The 21,729-nt window shown below is 38.5% G+C and overlaps 1 protein-coding gene across 7 annotated transcripts; it reads right to left on the bottom strand.

Moving 5' to 3' along the window:
- Positions 1-202: 202 nt before the first annotated feature.
- GPLD1 (glycosylphosphatidylinositol specific phospholipase D1) lies at positions 203-21,675 on the bottom strand. Of its 7 annotated transcripts, none has more exons than XM_069007977.1 (25): positions 21,526-21,673; positions 18,658-18,713; positions 18,098-18,176; positions 15,490-15,587; positions 14,523-14,633; positions 14,217-14,265; positions 13,687-13,741; positions 12,930-13,037; positions 12,202-12,229; positions 11,975-12,114; positions 10,943-11,008; positions 10,579-10,699; positions 9,917-10,056; positions 8,899-9,085; positions 7,830-7,940; positions 6,747-6,821; positions 6,130-6,286; positions 4,267-4,408; positions 3,613-3,712; positions 3,426-3,519; positions 2,674-2,850; positions 2,205-2,365; positions 1,927-1,953; positions 1,781-1,831; positions 203-622 (listed from the first exon to the last, which is right to left on the bottom strand). In XM_069007977.1, the coding sequence occupies exons 1-25, from the start codon at positions 21,620-21,622 to the stop codon at positions 545-547; spliced, it is 2,508 nt and encodes an 835-aa protein (XP_068864078.1). In that variant the 5' UTR covers positions 21,623-21,673; the 3' UTR covers positions 203-544. The 7 variants fall into 7 exon arrangements, with proteins under 7 accessions (XP_068864078.1, XP_068864077.1, XP_068864079.1 ...); XM_069007976.1 differs by having other exon boundaries at positions 10,579-10,702; positions 21,526-21,672; XM_069007978.1 differs by lacking the exon at positions 6,747-6,821 and having other exon boundaries at positions 10,579-10,702.
- Positions 21,676-21,729: the final 54 nt, after the last annotated feature.

Below are 21,729 nucleotides of genomic sequence, written 5' to 3'. Positions count from 1 at the left end.
ATTTCCTAAAACTTCATTAGTCTTGCTTGTTCTTTTTTCCCTGGGAGATCCAAGCTGCACTATAACCTCAATGCAGGCCTTAAGACTTCAGGGAGAGAGAGGCAGTCTTGTTGAACCAGCACCCACCTTTCTGTCAGTCTTAAAGCTGCTCCATGCTTATTACTTTTTCAGTAACTTCCCATAACTTAGAATCCTTATCCTTATCACAGTATGTAAGGCATTGTAAATGATGTGCTGCAGTTTCCCAGTTTTGTCAAGAAGATACTCAGATCTGGCCAGCAAAGAAGGTGGCCACTGGACATTCCTTATACGGCCAAATACTACTACCAGAAATCCAGCTGCCTGCTCATTTCAACCTCTAAAAGGTTTTGAGACCAGCCTGCTTGTTCTAGATAAGCGGTGCTGCTGCCCACCACAGAATTCAGCAAAAGTTTGCTGACGGGGTCTGTTGGTTTGCGTGAGTTCAGGAAAGTAGCACAAATACTACAGAGATTCTTCACTAGAAGATCACGTGTGCCCTGGTCTTCCAGGCTACTGTGCACTTTTAGAGTGAGTAGACAAAAAGCCTTCCACTAAGTCGAGCTTTCGCAGAACTTCTCTCTGCTGCCACTACAACTTCTTTCTGCAGGGATAAGAGCAAAGGTAGCAAAATGTAACTGCAGGTGCATGGCTGCCTTAAGCTTCCCCCATGGATTTTGACCATCTCCTTAGTGTCATATAGAGATGTGATGGGAAATGAGACAGCAGCCCACCTCATCAGAGTAGCAGTTAAAGTCTGTTTGCCAGACTATTTCATTTGGGGAACTGGAGCAAGCTGGAACAAATGAAATAAATCTCTTGCCCATATAAACTGCTTCTCAGAGCTAGTATCAAGACAGATGAAGCTGGAGTGTGGACTAGAGTGGTGCCATAGCAACAGAACACAAATGCTTGGAGAATAGCCTTGCTTGGACTCAGCAGTGCCTCTGTTTCAGGTGTTGGATTATGCACCCTAACCTAGCTGAGAAGAAGTTCCAGGTGCTTGTATATTTTAACACAAGAAGTCAAATGCCATTTGTTGAAGACCTCCTCAGCCTAGTACTGAGGCTTCCTCTGTACTCACACAGAGAGCCCTAGTCCTCATGGAGGTGATGTCAGAGTGAGCAGAACATTGGAACTCAGCTGAACAAGCACTAAGTAATTTTCCAGCTGAAATAAAGGTTCCTCAGTGCATCATAGAAATGTAGCAACTGGCATTTGGTAAAAAAACTGGGCATGTGAGGGAAACAAAGAGAAACAGGTACGCAAACACATCCTAAATCAGTCAGGTAAGAATTGGATCTCTCTATGCTTACAAACACGTGACATGAACAGTGTTCACTGCAAGTGATAGCCAGGACAGCAAACCTGTAAAGACTAAATGAGAGTAATGCTTTTGGGTGCTCGGTTTGCTCCACAGCTGAGCATCCGCTTTGCATACAGGCAGGCATGAACAGTAAAGGCAGGAGGCACCTATGCTGCATTTCCCATGGAACCTTTCAACAAACTCCTAAGCAGTTTAGAATTCAGGTTGGTTTAAAGTGATTCAAACCTTTCAATTCAGGTGCCAAAATGTTGGCTACTCCATAGCTCATCAACTTATAAAATGGGTTTAATTACCAGTTCAGAGAGTGACTTAATTAACTATGTAAAGAACTTAAGACTTTTGAAAATGTGTAAGATAAATGTGAGGTGTTAGCTAGTATATTCAAGTGAGGTAGAAGGATGTTATGAAACAGCCAACAACAGTAATTTTTCTCACCTTTCTTTCAGATTTCACAGTGGTAACAGAACTCCCAAATCTTGATAGTTCCTATAAAATAACATTGCTGGTTATAATACTGCTACGTGTTTTTTTTAAGTAGGACTTCTTAGTTTCTCTCCGTAGTTTGTTTTCTGGTTACTTACCTCAGGAGAAATCAGAACATATTGTGCCTGAAGAAGAAAAAAAAGAGGAAATAAAAAGTCAGTGGAGGAGAGTAGAAGACCAGTATGTTAACCCTGGCTCTAAACAGCAAAGTAATTTAATAACAAACAGGAGGAGCCAAATTGCAGAGATTCAGAAACCTGAGAAAACCTTCTGTTTTCTGGAACCAAGGCAGAACACACTTGGTATTTGTACTGGATGTAATTAATTAGTTATAATTCTAAACTCATGTCCAGAATTCACTTTCCTATATTCTTACCCAGTCCTCAGGACAGGGAGATGTCCATGATGTGCAGTGGCCTGTCACATTCCCCGAGGATGCCTGTCTGCCGTTGTAAATATAAACGCGGCCGGCTGCCGCACCAGCCAGGATTGAGGTGACACCATTAGTTCGCAGTGGGGATGCCACAATCATTTCATCTGCACATATTACAAAGAGGACATAACACAGCAGAAGTGAACTAATGCTAAACCAAAACATGGGAAATCTGGCGTTTACATGCCTCTAGATGCCACAATTCCTATTAATGATGGCAGCTAAAATGTTTCAATTTCTGACTGAGTTGCTTGGGATTTTACAGAGGCCTCCCTGTAAGGCACAGTGGAATACTGGTACAATTCAATTGGGAAAGCAGACTGTGCTTAGCACTTGTATGAGTATGTAGGTGACCAATTTTCCTGTTGCCAAAAGTTAAACCCTTCACTGCTGGTCTAGATTCAAGCTTTACCTAGCCCATCATTATCCAGATCACTTAAGTAAATGTCTCCTCCAAAACGAGAGAACCTCCTGTCCCCACTGAATGTGCTGAGCAAAGAAGGCTTGGTGCTGTTTGACAGGTCATATACCAGAGCCAGTCCAGCTTGATGCAGCACTGAGGACATAAATAAAATCCTAGACAGGCTGTCTGGAAGAAAAAAAAAGAAATAACAAATGTTGAGCATCAGACACAGGAACTCAGGTTTAGTACTTACAATTATAGGTAATACTGGCATTACATAAAATGGATAGTATAATGTATCCAATAAGATCAAACATTATATGGGTTTAACACTAATTAGCATAGGAAAAAAAATCTTTTAGTCACAGAACCAGGGGAGAAATGCATTCAACTTAGACTTCTGCATTTTGACTTCCTCAGTTCCTTACTGTCTACTGCCAGAGTGAGGACAAAATACTGTTTGGTTTCATTTCCAAGAAATATGCAGTCTGCTAGCAAATCACTGTTACATAAATAATACAAAGCAGTAATGTTGTTAAGCCCATTTTAAGGAAGGAAAAAGACCCACTGAAGTTGAGGCACAGTAGAGAGGACTCTACATGTAAGGCACATACAGGTGATTACAGTGATTTCTAATGTTTTTTTTTTAATTTCATGGCAACTCAAAGGTCTTTTTTCTAACTTAAACATTGTATCTCTCCTTGAGTCATACAGAAACAAACATCCTTACGCAGAAATGGTCTCCAATTTTCAGGACATACCTGCAGTAGGTGCACCCACCACCAAAACTTTTCTTGTGTTCCCAGCCACAGACATCACACCACTGGCCAGAGACAAACCCATTCTGCCCATCTCCTGTCAGATTTTTAAAACACCTATGTAATTTCTACAGAATGTCACTTTACTTCAAATTATTCACAAGGTCCCATACTAAAGAAGGAGCCCTACCTTGTCTCCAGTTATCTCAAACCAGCGCTCTGTACTTGGTGGGTTATACCCGTACACTTTCCCAACACTCTGTCTGACATCCGACAAGAGGGTATTGCAGCTTGACAATGCAATTACAATGCAAAATAAATTTGTATGTAACAACATATTATTGTACATGTTTTCCCCTTTTACTTTGCAATAATAGTGCCTGACAAGTTCTAGAAATCTATTTTAGTAATTCCCATACTTGTTCTAACTAATTACACAATATCTAGAGCACACACTTGGTCTGTCTATCCACTTTTTTATCATCCAAGACATCTTCGTGTTTAATTTGCTTTAAAAAATGCTCTCTCAAAGTAAAAGAGCCATCCATACAATTATTTAAGGCATGCTTACCCATCAGCATTTTTGTGACCCCCCTTCCTCCCCAAGAAAACCCAAGAAATTCTTAAGTGTCTCTAAATAACAGAGACCTGCCCTAGAGATGGTCTAAAACCCCTTGTCTTCATAGGGAAGGGTGAAGGCATAAAAATACAAATTTAATGAAAATATTCTAAACAGAATAAAAAGGAAACTTCCTAAAAAGCTGGAAGTCTAATCTATTTCAAATTGTAAACCTTGCAGAAGTAGAGCAGAGTGGAGGAGACAGAAGCTGTTAATACAACTTACCCAGAACAAGTCTTCCATGTAGGGCTACCAATCAGCAATAATGTTACGTTCTCCAGCTGGCAGCTGGCAAGTGAAAATCCAAACCAAGCATAGTTTTCTTCCCCCTCTACCATCCAGTTGGCATCCTGTACTGACAGGAGTCCTGAGAGACCAGGAAAAAAAAGAGTTAAATCTTCATGTGCCCTGGCATTGAAAAACCCATTTGCAATCATCCACTGATTGACCCTATGACAACAAGTTTCTCTATGCAAAGTTACACTGCCCATGACATGGCACCAGTAATTGTTGACTTTGCTTACTCACCCTGCAGCTGTGCTGGCTGGTGAAAGCTTTTATTTGAAACAGCCTGTTTCTCAATCCTTCCAACAGCCTACATGAAGTACGTGAAAGCTACCACTCAAGCCTGCCCTAAACTACTTACTGTTTATCAGAATTTGTAACTCTTCAAGGGTGCTGGGTGGGAGAGCTTCAAATCATTCTGGCTATAATTTAAATAACCCATTCTGTGCCTTGGTTTTACAAAAATGTCAGTTAGCAGTGTTTTGAAACCCATGTTCTTGTGGTTTCTAATTTTACATGGATTAGAATAAGCTGCAACAATTAAGCATTATTGTAAATCTCAATTACATGATTCTGACTAAGCTGCCCAGGCTTTATTATTTAGCTCCATATATGACATTTCCTCCCTCATTCACTAGAAACCTCATCACCTGTACTCATTAACTATATTCACTTGTAGCATTCCTCTTTAGCCACATGAAGGAATGTACAGAATGATAAAGATTCATTTGTTGAGGTTCATTTGCAATTTTCCAAGAAAGAGCAGTGAGCCTACCCTGGACTCACAATACATAGTTGAATCCATTGCTTTAGCAAAGGTTTTCAACACAGTTTCCCACAATGTTCTTGCATCCCAGCTGGGACACTGCAGTCTGGATGGACAGAAAACCAGATGGGAAAAACCTGGTTGAGATGATCACCCTGACAGGAGCAGAGAACAATGTGTTGTTCTCCGAATGCCTGCAACAAGTGGAGTGCCTTCAGGGATCAATCTTTTGACTCATCCTGTTGGACACTTTATTATAAATGATTTAGACAAGGCAACAAGATGCCCTTTTGTGAAGTTGGCAGACTACAGGAGATTGCAGGGGAGTGGTCCTATTCAGAGGCACCCAGGCAGGCTGGACTAACAGGCTGACAGGAACCTCACAAAATTCAGTGAGGATGAATGCAAAGCCTAACCCTGGGAAAGGAGATGCCCTTGCAGTGATACAGCTAGGGACAGACTGGCTGGGGAGTTGCCATGTGGAAAAGGCCCTGGAGATCCTGGTGGGCAGAGAGCTGAGTGTAAGGCTCTGACAGCAGACAGCCAACAGTGCCTTAGACTATATAAGCAAGAGCATGGCAAAGAGATTGAGAGAAGTGATTGTTCCCTAAATCACACCTATAATACATTGTTCAGTAACAGGAAAGATGTTGATAAACTGGAGCAAATTTAGTAGAGGTGTTCCATGATTTCCATGCCTATGAGGTCACTATGCATGGTGGGGAGACAATAGACAATGAGCATGAAGTGAAACAAGAAAGGTTCACACTGGCTGTAACAAGAGATTTTTTTCCCTATGAGGACTGCCAAGAAGTAGAACAGCTGCCCAGAGTGGCTGTGCAATTTCTATCATTAGAGGTTTTAAGATGCAACTGGACACAGCCCTGAGCAATTTGGTCAGGCTTCACAGCTATCCCTTACTGAGCAGGATGGACAGCCTCTGAGATCAGTCCAAGCTGAATTATCCCGTGATTAATTAGGAACAAATGAACAGTCACATAAAATATGGGAGGGTTAATTTACTCAATAAATATTACCTTGGTCACTCCTGTTGAAATGAGAGTAAAATGCAACCACAAATCCTCTCTGCTTCCCACCACCTGGTGCATATGGAGAGCCCACAACCAGATCAGCTTTTCCATTCCCATCAACATCAGCTGCCAGGAGGGACCAACCAAGATTACAGTAGGAATACTGCAATAAACAGTTAGTTTAAGCCTGAAATAAAACTTAAACCATCAATTCTGTAGCAAAATAGAGCAACTTAATTCTAAAGAGCTAACTTTGCTTCTGACCAAATTACCCTCCCACTCCCTGGCTTCAATTTTGTTTTCTTTGGTTTTTTGTTTGGTTTGGGTCAGGGTTTTTTGGTGGCTTTTTTTGGTTATGAGGGCTATGCACCTTGCTATTCACCCTGCTGCCTCCCCTGCACTGGGGTATAAATGTTTTTCACACATACAACCAATCTAAGCAAGCACCTGCTTACTCCATCCCCCTCAGTCTAAATTTCCTTGAAATGATAAGTTTGATTTTAACATTTTTTTTATTAAGCCCATAAGCTCTTTTCCCCTTTATCTCACCTCCTGCTTGTGTAGCCCATGTGTCAGCCTATCTAACAGGATAGTATAAACAGGATATTACATTATCAATATACCTGACAAGTTATGGTAACATTTGGCTCAGGTGCCAAGCCTCTTCCCTCAGTTCCAAAGTAGACATATACAGCACCCTAAATGGCATAAAAGGCAAATGAGCCATGAGACCACCGGCATGTCAGTACCAAGTATTAAATCCAAGGCCAGTCACAAGGAGTGGAACAGTTCTGCAAGGGCTATTCATACAACTTTATTTTTCCTCTCAGAGCCTTCCCATATTATTTTCTTTCCCACCCCAAACCTAAGAATATCCATGGGTAATGGGTACTGCTGTAACCAAGCAACAAACTAGAGAAGTACATTTTCATCATACTGTGTGTAAGGAGCAAGGGCAGTATAGTGTATATTTATACTCATAATACACATGTTCAGATGGCTCAAATTTTATTAATTTTTTAATGCAATGGTAAACAGTGCCAGGCACAACAGATGCACACAATTTTCCAAGTGCTGAGTCTAAATAAAAACACTTAAATTCTTATTCAGGCAGCTAAATTAGTATGTAAAATTCTGAAGAGTTTTAAGCTTAATGGATATCGTTTAAATCAAAACATTTTACCTCTCAGCTTGCATGGCCTGAAAATACTCAGGAACCATTATATGGGCTTATCTGGTAAGCTGCAAGTCATTAAGCCTCTGTAACTTGGTTATTTTAGCAAGTGTGTCTGTGTTCGTATCACATTTTAGATACCATTTGTTGCCCTGTGACAGCATATGACAAAACTCATTGACCCATGAGGTCCATTCCAGACTCTCTGTTCCTAAATATAAAGGGTACATTTGTATTTCATGAATGGCCCCTTACATTTCCAGCATGTCAGTGCTGCAAAGTTGCAATCTGGTTTGGATTTCTAATGTGCAAAAAGGCCACTGAAAGAGAAATACAGGTTGCTGTCATTGCTACTGCTCCAGTCAAAGTACCCACAAAGCTTATAACCTTCTCTTTAAATTACAAAGTCACCTTGAGCAACAACAGAAATTCTCTCTTTCATTTCAATGTTTAAAAAAATATGTATCAATAATAACATTCAGTTTGGAGAGTTAAAAAAAAAAACCCTAACAAACCCACATTTGTAGCTTACTTTGTAAGTAAGAAACTGAGATCCCACAGAAGGTGCTCCAACTGCCAGATCTGGCACTCCATCCTCATTGAAGTCCAGGACTGCCAAGGCAGAACCAAATCTTCCTGAAGGCTAAAAGAAAAGGGACTGCTCTCATGTTTTCAAGTCAAAACCATGAAAACCTACTGCACATTTGCACAGGGAAGACTGGAAATAGATGACAAAAGTCTATCCCAACAATTCCTTTTTCTTCTAAGTAATAACCCCCATGCCAACACACTAACTCAAAGTCGGTGGTGCTAAAATGAAGGGCAACAGAACATAATATGGTGCTGCTTTGCTATTTCCTCTTCTGAGTTCAGTGCACCATTGATGTTAAGCTTATGGTCTTTCCATGCTGTTGACAGCATTATGACTGGGAACCAGTAAAACACTCTGTAAGAAGACAGCAGCTGTTACTTCACAGTTTATAACCACAGAAACAAATTAAAATGAAATGTAGCTCATTCCTTCCTATTATATTCTTTGTGACTAAAGGTATTTTCTACAGAGGATCATATTTAACACTCAAAAGGGTGATTTGCTCCTACTTCTTGGTTACAAACCAACCACCATCATGTCAAATCAGTTTTCTTTTTTTTTTTTTTCAATACTCTACAGACAAAATGATTTGGGGAGAAGTTATCAATTAATGAAGAAATGTAGCCTCAAAGGAATTGAAACATCTCAAATTAATAATTTTAGATTAAAAAGGACAGGAAACACAATATTTTCTTAAAGGCAGGGGCCAGGATGAGCTATATTGTGGCTTAGAGAGACACAACCTTAGTTTTATTTAAGGACACTTTATGGTCTAGTACTCACTTATCTGGCACAGTAATGGAAGTGAACCCACAGATCACCATCATTTCAATTGTTCCCGGAACTTTAATAATGATTATTTTTCTTGAAAAGCATATGACATCTTTAATCAGGAGCAGTATTTCAGGAATAATACTCATACACATTAATGATACCAATGCTCAGTCAAAATTCACCAGTTTTCAGGCAAAAAAAATTTAAGTGACCAATATCTGCCTTGACCCCTTACCTGATGACCCTGTAGTACTTGGTCAGCTTTCCCATCCAGATCCATGTCCTCTGGTGGCAAACCTGACTGGTTGCTGTAGACCACATACACCCTTCCTATCTGAACATGGCCCATGATGCTGTACCCTGGTGCTCCAGCCACCAGATCTTCATATCCATCCTGGTTTAGGTCAGCTGAGATCAGTGCCCTGTACAGCAAGGGAGTCAACAATATCAGCATTAGTTTTCAGACTACCACAACATTAGTGGGAAAAACCCCCATAATTCAGATAAACCAGGACCTGTGTTTCCCCATATAGTTTTGTAAAAATCTACACAGAATTTTTTATATCATATATTTATTTACATTTTCTTGAATTAAGTAAAACCAGAACAATCATCTTCCATTAGTGCATCTGAGATAAGCAAAAGAGTTACAGTAGTAACATGTTGGAGTTTAGAGAGGGAACATGGAAAGAACTAACTACTGTTGATTTAGCCAGTGTGAAGTAAACTCAAGAATTAAATCCAAATTTTGAGACAGAATAAGTTAGATAAGCAGCAATGCAAATTTGTTTTATTATTCTTCCTTGTCGCAGGTCAAAGTAGAACCTCATTGACACGGAGAGAGAATATGCCTCTCTCTGTCCTGAATCTATCTTTGAACTCCCTACTAGTCTCGAGTATTTCCAAGAAGTCTCACTAGAATCATCAGTCATCAACTCATGACAGACAATTAATTTTGCACAAACATCAACCCACAACCAAAAAAGGGTAGCAACGATCCTATACTGCTCAGAACTAGAGTCAGTGTTAGTTCTAATGTTGGTTCCTTCCATTTGGAGCTTGATCAACATCCAAAAGAAAAATCTTATGGGTTAACTTGCTGTTCTGAACATACAACATAAGCCATTCCATCAGATTTTTACAACTTTGCACTCTCACCTTTAAAGAGTATCCAAAGGATCAACAATAATATTTTGGTGTGTACTCAAAATTTTAAGAAATCAAGAGGAAGGTGGGATGAAAAAATTACCAACCATCCAAGCCTAGCATAGGGTGAAGTCAGAAAATATGAAGCTGCTGGCTTGGAGATGTGCTTAGAAGATTTCTGATGTGTAGCTCCTAATGCTCTCCACACATTGGTTTTAAAAGCATGGTTTATCAAGCGGAGGGATTTCTGAAATAAAAATAATAAAGAGACACAACAGTGGCTAAAACACAGATCGAAACTCTAGAACTTTTTGGGGCACCTCAAAAATCAAGTCACCAACAGTGGAAATCACCACATGGAGTTAAGAGGAGTCTGACTCAGATCATAAGCACCATTTTAGAAAGACAAAAATCTGTATGCTCTAAAGGGAGCACTACTAATTGTTCACTGTTATGCCTTGCTGAGAGCTCTTAACCCAAAAAAAGCAATCATATGTCTGTGAAATGTAAATACTAACTATATATTTTGTCTTTTTTGGCACTGCAGGATGTGTTCTAACTTCACTATACAATAAGCAAAGTGTAAAAATTGAGTACTTATGACATACATATATAGATTAACAATGGTACTGGAATGTCCATGAAGTCAGCTGCTGTTAACATCCAGAGACTCTGCTCCATCATGCAGCATTTCAGACAGCAATGAAAACAATTTTATATAGAGATGAATTTTACCTGACATCTGTAACATCTGTTACTTCTCACTTACTGTTGCCCAAGGCTGTATGTTGAATTGAACTCCTCTCTCTGTATAGTTTATATTCTTCTCAAGTGTTTCTGTAAGCAAAGAAGTTGTATTCTTGTGATGTTCATGTTTTGATTGTTTGTTTCTGCTAAAACAAAGAAGGCAGTGATAAGAATTAATATAACTGAACTAATGACTTGACGTAAAAGTCTCTGTTAGGTTCTGCAGTTCCTTTACACAGAACTTAGTTATTCACACTAAGAGAATCTCAAATTCACACTCAAAAAGATAACCCAAAATATCTCTAATTTTCAGTAGCTCACTGTCCACATCAGCAGAAGACTCTCCTTTCATTACTAAAGCTTTAAACTGTCAGAGCTACACTTACACATGGTTGTCCTTGTGCTCCTTTGTGCAATTTATGAACAGTGGGTTCTCAGGCAGGTAGCAGCTACTAAAGAAAAATACACAGAATGCACTTTAAAGATTTTACCACAATAGAAATGAAACTAAAAATACAACTTTTATCCTTACTGATTCCTCTGTTAGAAGTCATCAGTTTTTTAAAGAAAATCAAAATTAGAGCATCCTCATAACCCTTAGAAACCCCTATGATATTTATCTGATGACCTTGATTAGGTTCTGTATGAGTATCATATGTCTTTACAGAGCTCTTGAGGGAAACTTATTGTAACATGCCCTGTTATCTATATGAATCTAAAGCATTTTTAATGAAAGTGCCATTTAGGAACAAAGAATGTAACAGATTGTACCATTCTGTATTTCAAACATAATTTCCCAAAATAGCAACAGTGATATTTTCCATATAAATGGATGGATTAATTGCCACTGTTGGTCTTCTGAAGTTATTTACAAAAGGTTACATTTGTAAGAGAGCCATACAAGGCTAAACTTCTATAAAAATATGAAATTGTGAGTAGAAGCTTGAGCTTAAACACTAGAATATATACTCATACTCTTTCTAATTCTATTTGCCTTCAGGGTCTGAAGGTAATACCTGACCTCCCCTCAAAAGGGACATCTTTGCTGACTGATGGCAGCAGCCAGAAGGTGCAGGCCCAGATTGCTAGTCCAGGCAGAACCTCAGGGCATGGCTATGCAACATTTAAGCAAAGCCTTGAGTATGTCTTAAAGAACGCCCCAAATTTTCCCTGCTAAGTATCACCTGGGCATGCCAGCAGCTTGCCAGGGCAAAGGAGTGTGAACACGTAACAAAAGAAAAATCAAGGCCTGCGTAAACCTGTGCACCTGGGCAAAAGGCAGACATGGAAATCCCTTTGTCCAAGTGAGGATCTAGAGCTCAGCACCTCTTCTAGGAAAGAACCTGCCTTAAGAAGAACAATTAAGTGGGTGTCAGCACTTGACTACTGTGTTCTATAGCTCAGGACATACACTATACCTGGCTCCATTCTCTAGCATATGGCTCGTCAGCTCAAAAATGTTGTTGGTCCAGAATGCCATGTCATCCACTCCTCCAAGGAAATATTCATGGAACTTCTCCACCAGAAATGTAGATTTACTAGCAAATGTTGGGAAAAGCTAAGAGACAGGCAATATGCTCAGGAAGATGAATCACATCGTCTCCATGCTGTATGTTCATTTTTATAAAGAAAACAGAAGACCAACCTTGCCAACAAGAAGCCTTTCTCCATGCCTGAAAAAAAATTCAGAAATGAAATTTGTTTCATTTAATATTTAATTATTATACAGTTCTTTTCAAAAGTCCTGTATGGTAAATACTATGCAAGTCATTATATTTCCATGTTGGTAGTTAATACATTTTTAAAGTTGTAATGTAAAAAGTAACAATAAAAACTTTAATGCCCTTAATTTTGAAGGATTGACAGTTTTTGTAAATGCTGTGTGACTATTGGTAATTAACTGAAATACAGGATACAGCAAAGCTGTTCAGGATACTCAAAAGCAGACACTGCCAGATATCCAAAGTCTCTTTTGAATTATTCTTGGACTTGAAGGGATCTACATAAAATGTAGATAAGGCATGTATCTAGAGACTTCTTCAGTACCTGATAATTATATTGCTAATGCACAACAGTGCAATGGTACTTAAAGACACAGCTGCTATCCAATAAATAGGCATAAATACGTTACATGTATAAATGCATTAAATAGTCAAGATTCACCATCTGTGGTGTAATAATTAATTTAACAGTCATTAAATAGTTCAAATTTTAATCCTAGTCATTAAAAAAATTCAGATGTTCTGTGATTTTGGGGTCTAGGAGGGAGTCTATATTGCTGACATCAATGCATAAGGTGTTTCAAATATGATTATCATAATTCTCCTACATATGTTTCACTTACAAAAGCCCAGGCAGAGATATTTAACTTACAGTTCAAAAAACAGCAGATAAGTACATTCAGCAATTGTGCTTTCAGTTATGATCTCTTTTCCATAAAATTCCTTATAGATAGCTGCTAGGTCTTTGACAGGTACATACCTAAAAAAAAAAAAAAAGGAATGTGTTACAACAACAGATGTTCCACATCACCCAATAAAAGATTAAAGTTCTTGTAATAACAACAGCCCATAAAATATTCCAAATTTCAAAAGACTGCATAAGGTCATGAAGATTTACAAATACCAGAGAGGCTTGCACATGCAACTGTGAGGAAAAAAAAATGGGCATCTAAATCTTCTGCTCATTTTTGTGCTTTTAAAACTGTCTGAATTCAACATCTTCAACTTCCAAAACTTTAAGTAAATCTCACTTAGATTGCCACTTAACTGAGTTATTTCACTAGCTGCTAGGACATTCCAGCAAAAAGTTTTCACTAGTTATTTTATATATAACTGCTTATAAATTCAGAGATAAATAATTTAATCTTTTTTTGCTGTGTTCCTATACATAAAACTCTCTTCTGTCCTTCCAGTTTTTTAAGTCAAGGAACAGTAAATATGCATATAAGGAATACCAAACTCATAACATTTAAAATAGTTGCAAGTGCTTCTTTTGAAAGAAAAATAAAGAAGGACAGCATTTTGTTAAAACAGATCAATACAGAATTGTGATATTATATGTGATTATATTATATATGATTATACAGAATGAACATTAAATATTAAAGAAGGCAACCTCATTATCTTACCAACTCGATGCCAGATAACTGAAGTCCAGCTCAAACTGACTCACTACATCTCCTCCTGAGGATGAAAGAATGAAAACAACCCCACATAACCCAACAAACAAAACCTGTTAAGTTTCTGTCATGAATAACACTGTGGATGAAGCTATGTATTTATGTGGCAGATTTGCCAGCTATATATTTGGAATACACAAATGGTTCACCTGAAAGCATGCTGCACATTTTATACCTCCAGAGAATAATGTACAATTTAAAATCACAGTAGTGACTCCATCTAAATCTTAGCATCCTTTGGTCTGCATTTTGGCTTTAATCCAAGTGTCCATATGCCTTATCACATCTCCTCAAACTTGGAGCATAAGGATGGGTACAGCAGGGCTTTTCAAGCCATGGGGAAGAGCAAGAATACAGTGTCCATATGCCATTCTTACTCCTGCATTGCCCAGGATAAGAGACAGAATCAACCACCATGGTTTTGAAGAGAACTAGTTATTCCAATACAAGGATCTATGATTGGCAAACAGAAACATTACCAAAATCTCCAACACTGTGAGCTTCTGAGTATGAACCATGAAAATCAATCTGGAGAAAGAGAAAAACAAGAGAACTGCCTGTTTCTTTTAATATGAGCAGAAACAAACTCTCCAAGCAACACTAATGTTTACAGGTCCCAAACCTGATGAACGTCACTCTTACGAAGTTTGTGACATTGTGTCTCTCCAAAAATCTTCCTGAAACAGGACTCCAGCTTTTCTCTTTCCTCCCCACCACAGTCCAAAATGAAGCTATCCGTTCCAATAAATCCAGTTGTATCAATAAAGAAAACAATGCAGGCTTACTTCTCCCATGGCCTTTAGAAATCCTTGGTCAATGCCCAGGCTATGCCAGCTAACATCTGCCACCATATGTGAAGCAATTCCAAACAGGAAAGCCACCAGCTTCTCTGTAGCCTACACAACAACAATCCATTTGTAGCAATACCAGTAATTTTACTCCTGTCTTTAAGAAAATGTTAGCATTTTACAGATGTGCATGTGTGTATGTTTCTCACCTATATCCATGTATGTATATACAAGGATATAGGTGAAAAATGCCTACGATCCAAGAATTTACCATGACAAGAGTGCTGACCACTCATTGCTTGATGCTGTGGTCAACTTTTGTAACTTGAGAAGCTCTAAGCACTGTATACAGTTCAAGGCCATAGAATTACATGGTTGATGTGAGGGTAATTTGCATACTTTGAGTTAAATGTGTACTAAACTGTTTTCCTGGACCAAGGATAAAAACTTCCAGTTCCAAGGAGTGAACTCCCTCTGCCACCATGGGTGTTGTGTAGCCACACAGAGGAGAGAAATACATTCTTCTGCACTCTCACTTTTGACAAATTGTTTTTCCTTTCCTCCTTCATAGCTCACAGACCATTAACAAGAGCAAATCTGGACTAAGTACAAGATTTCACAAATGAGAATTCTAAAAGATGTCTGGTTTTCAAATGGCAAACCCTCAACCAGATCTCACAGGAATGCAAGATCACCAACCACATTTAAAAGTTTGGACCTATGAAATGTATCATAAGCACCAGAACACAGTAGAGATAACTGACAGACTTTATATGGAAACTGTAAATTTTTTGTATGGCAAAGATTAAAACAGGATTTCAAGTGCTCCTATACAAGCAGAGATTTTAATAGAAAAGTGTTGAGTTTTTTCTACACCTCACAAAGGATGAAATTACAACTAGTGAAGGTGAAGAAAATAGTTGAAAGCAAAGTCAATCAAGCAAAAGTTAATCAATTTTCTTACCTCTTCCCAAGGCTGAGGATAATTCCTTCTGATGTAGTCAATACTTGCTTTGAGAAATGGTGACCAGTGAGTGTCTTCAGATACATCATGGAACATTCCTATTGCAATAAAATTATATCAGTATTTGATTTGTTTTTTGGGGAAAAATGAAAAAGAAAAAAGGAAATAAAAGGGTTTTCTCCATTAAAAACCCCGGACTTTTGTTCAATTTCGTATAATACAGAAGATACATTTTGCACTCTATCTAATGAAAAGAGCCAAAACATACTAATTTTATGTGATTTATACTATCAAAGGAGATACTAGATTTACCTTCTATGATTTTGGTTTGAAGCATCTGAAAATTTTGTGCCTGCTCCTTTTCTCTGTGCCTGTGAGTAGGTACAGTACAATGAAAAGCTGCCTCCCAAGCAGAGAGGATAAAGAGAGCTGACAGAGAAGCTGTTGACTAAATTAATGCATCCACTTGTATGGCAGAGAAGCTGTTGGGAATGGCAGCCAACTCAAAATATGTTTTCTGACAGGTATCAGTTTCCACAGGGCAGAGGAGGGTTATGAATGTCATCATTATCACCACCATCATCTTCAACAGAAAGGCAAACTAGCCAAGATACAGTCAGTGTAGGAGGAGAAAAAGGGAGGAAAGGAGGAAAAATCAGGTTTCTTTTGAAGAATCGATTATGACTGTCACTTGAATTTAGTCAGAAAAGATTGTGTGGGATCTAACAGTGACCTTGCCTAAAAATTTCTGTGTCCCTACATAAAGCTAAGTACAAAGGGATGTTGACAGAAACAGACTAAGCAGCACAATATTAAATTCTCTAAGGGGGAAGAAGGTAGGCAGGAGATTGTTCAGATTGTTCAGTACTCTTGGAGGAAGAGCACATGTTTGTTGATGCAGTAATGTGAAATTGAACAATATTAGGGTAGATTAAACACTGAGAGAGCAGTGACATTTTACAGTGTGGCTAAGCTAGATAAAAGAAGGATGGTACTTGCTTGGCCAAAATCAGAGTGCCTTCTACATCTAAGCCTGTCTCCTGCCCAGAAAGGCAGTCTGGATGGCTTTGTTCTGGATGGCTTTGTTCTTGATCTAGTCACACTCAGTTAAAACAGCTCAGGTCTGCAGAGGTACCTATTTCTTCCACATTGACTAAGGAGACTGCTGACAAGTGGTCCAACTCTAACAAGGCAAGACGGACTCCAACGTAAGCGAAGGAATGAAGACTGGATACTGCAGATAGAGAGGCTCTGACCACTGGCCTGGTATAAGACAGGTCAAAACGGTTAGAAGGGAAAGACAAGATAGGCAGATATTAGCAAGCTGAAGTAGGAACTGAAAAAAATCCCAGGAGAACATCAGTCATGAAAACAAGGAAAGCAAGACTGAAATTTGGGACAAGAAGCTGGCAGAGCCAGGCAGAAAACAAAGATCAGTGACCCCATAAGTGACAGAAGACAAAACCAGTATTAAATGCCAGAGCAGAGAGGTGATCTGGATGTGAACTGAGCACATCAGGATACAAACTGCCTGTAGATGGCATAACCAACAGGCAGCATCAACAACCTGTGTCTGAGAAACAACGAGAAGTTTGGCTGCAACTATGTGATTTGGCTCTAAACCAAACAAAAATCCTAGGTACACCCCAAATTTAATGGAATTTGCATGGCCCACTAAGGTAAGCTACTTCCAATATTTTAAACTTCCACTAATATCTCAACAATCAATTGGCTGGATATCCTCACACAAAGTACTTATCATTGCCCTGTCTCTGGTATTTGCCTAAACACACGAATAGCATGTAGCTGGAGGACAGGCTCTTTATCCCATTTGCCAATTGCTCACTATCCAGATTTACCATTTCAGTAGCAAATATCCTACAGCAAAGCCTAGCTGGCTGTTTTGTAGCTTTAATGTTGCTGGAGAAGTTGATTATGATCAAGAGCTGACCGATTAGAGCTGAAAAACCAGGGGACAACCTGCAGGTCAAGACATACTTTTTACAGCTAGTGCAAGAGGGTGCAAATTTTGTACTGCAGACTTTGGATCTGCAAGCAGCAAAATTAAGACTGACATTAATTTCTAACAGGCACAGTAAAAGGCAAAAGACTGCACTCTGGAAAAAAAGGACTTTAAACTGGGATGTAATTAACACTTACCCACCTACCCCCAGCAAGTCCTACACTATTTTGTTGCTGTGGGATTTTTAGATTCTCCTATCCTCTCTTTGACTGATCTGATAGAAACTAAGACTTTTTAATACAGAAATAGCTTTAGGCCTTCCCTAAGACTTACATAAAAAAGACCATTTTGTCCTCTCAGTAATCTGACCTAATTTAGTCAAACAGCATCCTTCTATCAAGTTGCCCCACCCATTATAGTTACATTTACCCAAGAGTTACTTTCTAAAACATTTTCAAATGTGTTATTTCATTATAAAGTTCTACCAAAAGGTTCTAACAAAAACGGTGGATAGTTTTTGTGGGAAATCATTTTTGGCCACACTTCATTTCTTACAACATAACCATTTTCAACCCTACTAAATTCTGCAGGATTTGCACATAAAAATGCAGTTGTTATAATTTGGACTTACAAAGCTTTTCTTACCACGTTTGCAGATTGGAGGATAAAAGGCATCAGGATAAATGCTCCCAGCCTGAAAAGCATCTTGGTGGTTTAGCAATAACTAGGAAAAGGATGGGGGCAAAAAGGAATCAGAAGGCTATTGTACAGCACAAAACTACATTTTACTACCAACATCAAAGATATGTTCTAAATATCCAGCAAAATACAACTATCATCTTGGTAAAATACACCATGTGGTGCACAAAACCTTGCTGTCATTTTGCTGTCCCTAGTTTTATTAAATCTCCATTTCCAAAATCCTCTACTGATTCTTCTAATACAACCACTCACACAGAATATGACGAAAGAAGATAGGAAAACATGCAAGAAACCACACAAAGTATATATATACACACACATTGTTATATTCCTGTAATAATATTCAGAAGGAGTCAAATTATTTTCAATAAAAAACAGTAAAAATACAGTCTGAGCACAATATTGACACACACATTACTGAGAATAATAAGAAAGGCAAGAAGACAGAAAGCAAAACATTCAGAAGAAAGGTATACAAAACTAAGCAATAATATGCTTCCTACCTGTCTGTAATTAACACTCCCTTCATGCTTAGTGAAAAATTCCAGAGCTCTATGTGCTGAAAAACAATATATTGAACTGTTGATTTACAGGTATTGTGTCCAGGCCCACGTTTTGTTGGAAGCACTATCAAAACCAGAACACAACACATTTTCGTACCCAAGCCAAGTGCCACCTGCATGAAACACCATTTCTCACAGAATGGTGTGCATGTGAGAGGATGTGGTTTCTCACCTAGGGAGTTAATAAGGAAGTGCTCTTTCTGTGGCACATCTTCAGTCTCTCTCTAATCCCCAGCTCCCAAGCTAACCAACCAAGCTGAAATCGCAGGGAAATGAACTCCCCATGTCCAGAAATGAGCTACAGCAGTGAAATGACAAGACCACACCCAGCACATATGAAGTGTGGACCACAAAGTTCTAGCTGTATATGGTATTCAGGTTTCACTGTTGCCCTTAGCAGTGAAAAAGGTATGTTGAGAATCAATGTGCATGTTTAACGGTTTGATTAATTTTTAACATGCATGAAAAGTAACAAAAATCTAAAGTCATCAAGGTAAATAACAGTATTTATTTACTGAATTGGCAGATACTCTTACTCCCAAAAATCTTTATTTAGCTGTCATAACAAGTGAATGAAACGAACTGACATCCTTTTCTTTAATGAGGTCTCCTCCTTACTAATATTAGATCCCAGGAATAATCTATCAACAGTATTCTAAAAACACCCAGCATTGACTCTAAAGCTATTTACAAAGACTGAAGTTAATTTGTTCCTTACCAAATAAATCACATCACAAAAAAAACCCCAAAAAACCAAACAATGAAACAAACAAACAAAAAACTCCCCCCACCAAAGCCAAAACAATCCACTCATTCTGGAATAAGATCTAGACAAAACTGTGTGGGTTTGAAAGATCTTTAACTTTGAATTTTATCCAGTGATTAATCATCCTTATACAAGTAAGTTAAGACCTTAAAGACCAGCCTTGCACCAGAAGAGAAACAACAACAACAAAATAATAAATAATAATCTAAAGTTTTAAGGTTCAGACATTTCTAAACACATCTCTGATTCCAGTGTGGGAGAGCCTCAGTTTGGCAGTTTGCTTTTTCTGCCTCACACCTCCCCCACACTTCTCTCACTACTCAAGTGGGCCCAGGTTCTACAACTCCACCCTCACAAGGAATTTTATGCCAGATCCCCACAGTTCCACAGAGCCTCACAAGTCTGACAGGAGCCCCTAGGGGTGAAGAGCTTCCCCATTCAGACCTACCTCCAGGCACGGCCATGCAAGTAGGACACAGCACAGCTCTGCCAAGCACACTGAACACGATCAACATTCTGAACAGGCAGAGCTTTCCATCATTTTAAAAGTACTTTCAAAAATCTGTCCAGGATTTATTTGGTGCTGTCTTTAAGTGAGAGAGGAATTCCTTTTTACCGTTTGTTGTTTGGGGTTTTTTTTGTTTGCTTGTTTTTGTTTTCCTGGAATACTCAGTGTTTTAATTTTGCAAATATTTTCATCTTACTGTTATAAACTTCTATGTGCACAACAGTAAGAGAACTCATTTTAGCAGCATCAGAGCTGATCACAGTTTAATGTAATTTACAAAATTTCTTGTAAACTATGACTCAATAGTTCAGTGTACACACAACTCCTCAGACAACCAAGATCTATAAACGCGTGTTTTCTGCAACATGCTCCTTTGATTACAAAAAAAGAATGACTGCTTTGGGACAGATCTGTAAGCTTGTTTCTCTTTGCAGATTTTTTTTTCAAACACACTCTATTCTAGCAAATCTGTTATTTCAACTCCTCAGAAGTGCATACTTGGTAATTAGTGTCCTGAGCTTCCAGAGTTGTGTACACTTGCCTAACCTCAGGCAGCATGACTTCTCCTACAGATTATTATGGGTTTCTTGACACATTGTTAGGAAAAGCAAATTGTTCCAGGATGCTGACCAAGGGTACAACACTCAGTAAGGGAACACATTCCAGTCCCAAACACCATGAATGATCCCAGCCTTGAAATTGTTCAAAGTTGCATGTATTCAGTACCTAAAGTCTGAGAAAATTACCCAAATAAAGGCAACATCCTACATTTTACCATCTGTTTGAGCAATAGATTTAGAAACAAAAAGAGAAGAACAAACAATTAAAACTGTCAGTTATTATGAGTAGCTGTTTCAGAATAACCTCACACTGCTCGTATTTGTGCTTGCAATAACTACGGAAGAAGCCAGATTTTAAAAATAGCACAGGCAAACAAGAAATTCAAAACAGAACTATTTCTCCATTTTGATGTTCACTCAGTTCTCTCCTTCATTCTCTACAAATCTATGCTGTTCTGGCTACAGAGAGCAACCTACCAGAAAGAGACACAGAATAAAATTTTTATGGTGTTAATCACAGATACAAACACATTACAGAATTTTATCTATTTGTGCAGGTATGGCATAATTAATACAGGGTGATTTGAAAACAGAGCTACCACAAATGACTTTTGTTATTCTTTAGTTTAAATATAACAATCCCACGAATTGCCTAAAGCATTCCTTTTCTTTCTCCAAACCAAACCCTATACGACTCACAGACAAAAACATTCCAGTTACATAATGCCTGTGTTTTAGGAGACAGAAAAATATGCAACCCAAGTCAATTCAAGCACTTTACTTATAAAAAACAGTAAAATTTCAAACTCCAAAATCAAACTACTCATTTTTCCTGCTATTCACATTTATAAAATTATGTAGACTGCTCGTTACTTTAACATTATTTCCTCTCTCTGCTTTCCAGCTGAATCTGAATTTACTTCTCTTCACAAGAAATTCAAAATACAAGAAAATCCATTTTGAATATGTCTTACCTATTTCAACATGTGTTGAAATTCCACATGGGACACATCTTTGACAGAAACGGTACAGTATAACCAGCAAGACAGACCAAATCTTCAGACCAACCATGATGCTGGCTCCAACTGTGGTTTTCAGAAGCCTGGAGCAGTAGCACTGTGACCTTTGAAATGTAGGTTACGGAGCATGCCTTTTCTTTCACACATATTGCTGACACA

Source organism: Aphelocoma coerulescens, chromosome 2 (genome assembly GCF_041296385.1).
Source record: "Aphelocoma coerulescens isolate FSJ_1873_10779 chromosome 2, UR_Acoe_1.0, whole genome shotgun sequence".
Classification (NCBI taxonomy): Eukaryota; Metazoa; Chordata; class Aves; order Passeriformes; family Corvidae; genus Aphelocoma; species Aphelocoma coerulescens.
The sequence above is the reverse complement of the archived record's forward strand: the minus strand, read 5'-3'. Positions and strand labels throughout refer to the sequence as shown.

What these genes read in the sequence shown, in the direction of transcription:
- GPLD1 (XM_069007976.1), bottom strand. Translation starts at nt 21,622, where the DNA reads ATGGTTGGTCTGAAGATTTGGTCTGTCTTGCTGGTTATACTGTACCGT. An exon ending in TTCAACACATGTTGAAATAG is followed by an intron (nt 18,714 to 21,525) that starts GTAAGACATATT and finishes ATTGTTTTTCAG; the next exon opens with CACATAGAGCTCTGGAATTT. An exon ending in GAGCACAAGGACAACCATGT is followed by an intron (nt 10,703 to 10,942) that starts GTAAGTGTAGCT and finishes TCTTTGTTTTAG; the next exon opens with CAGAAACAAACAATCAAAAC.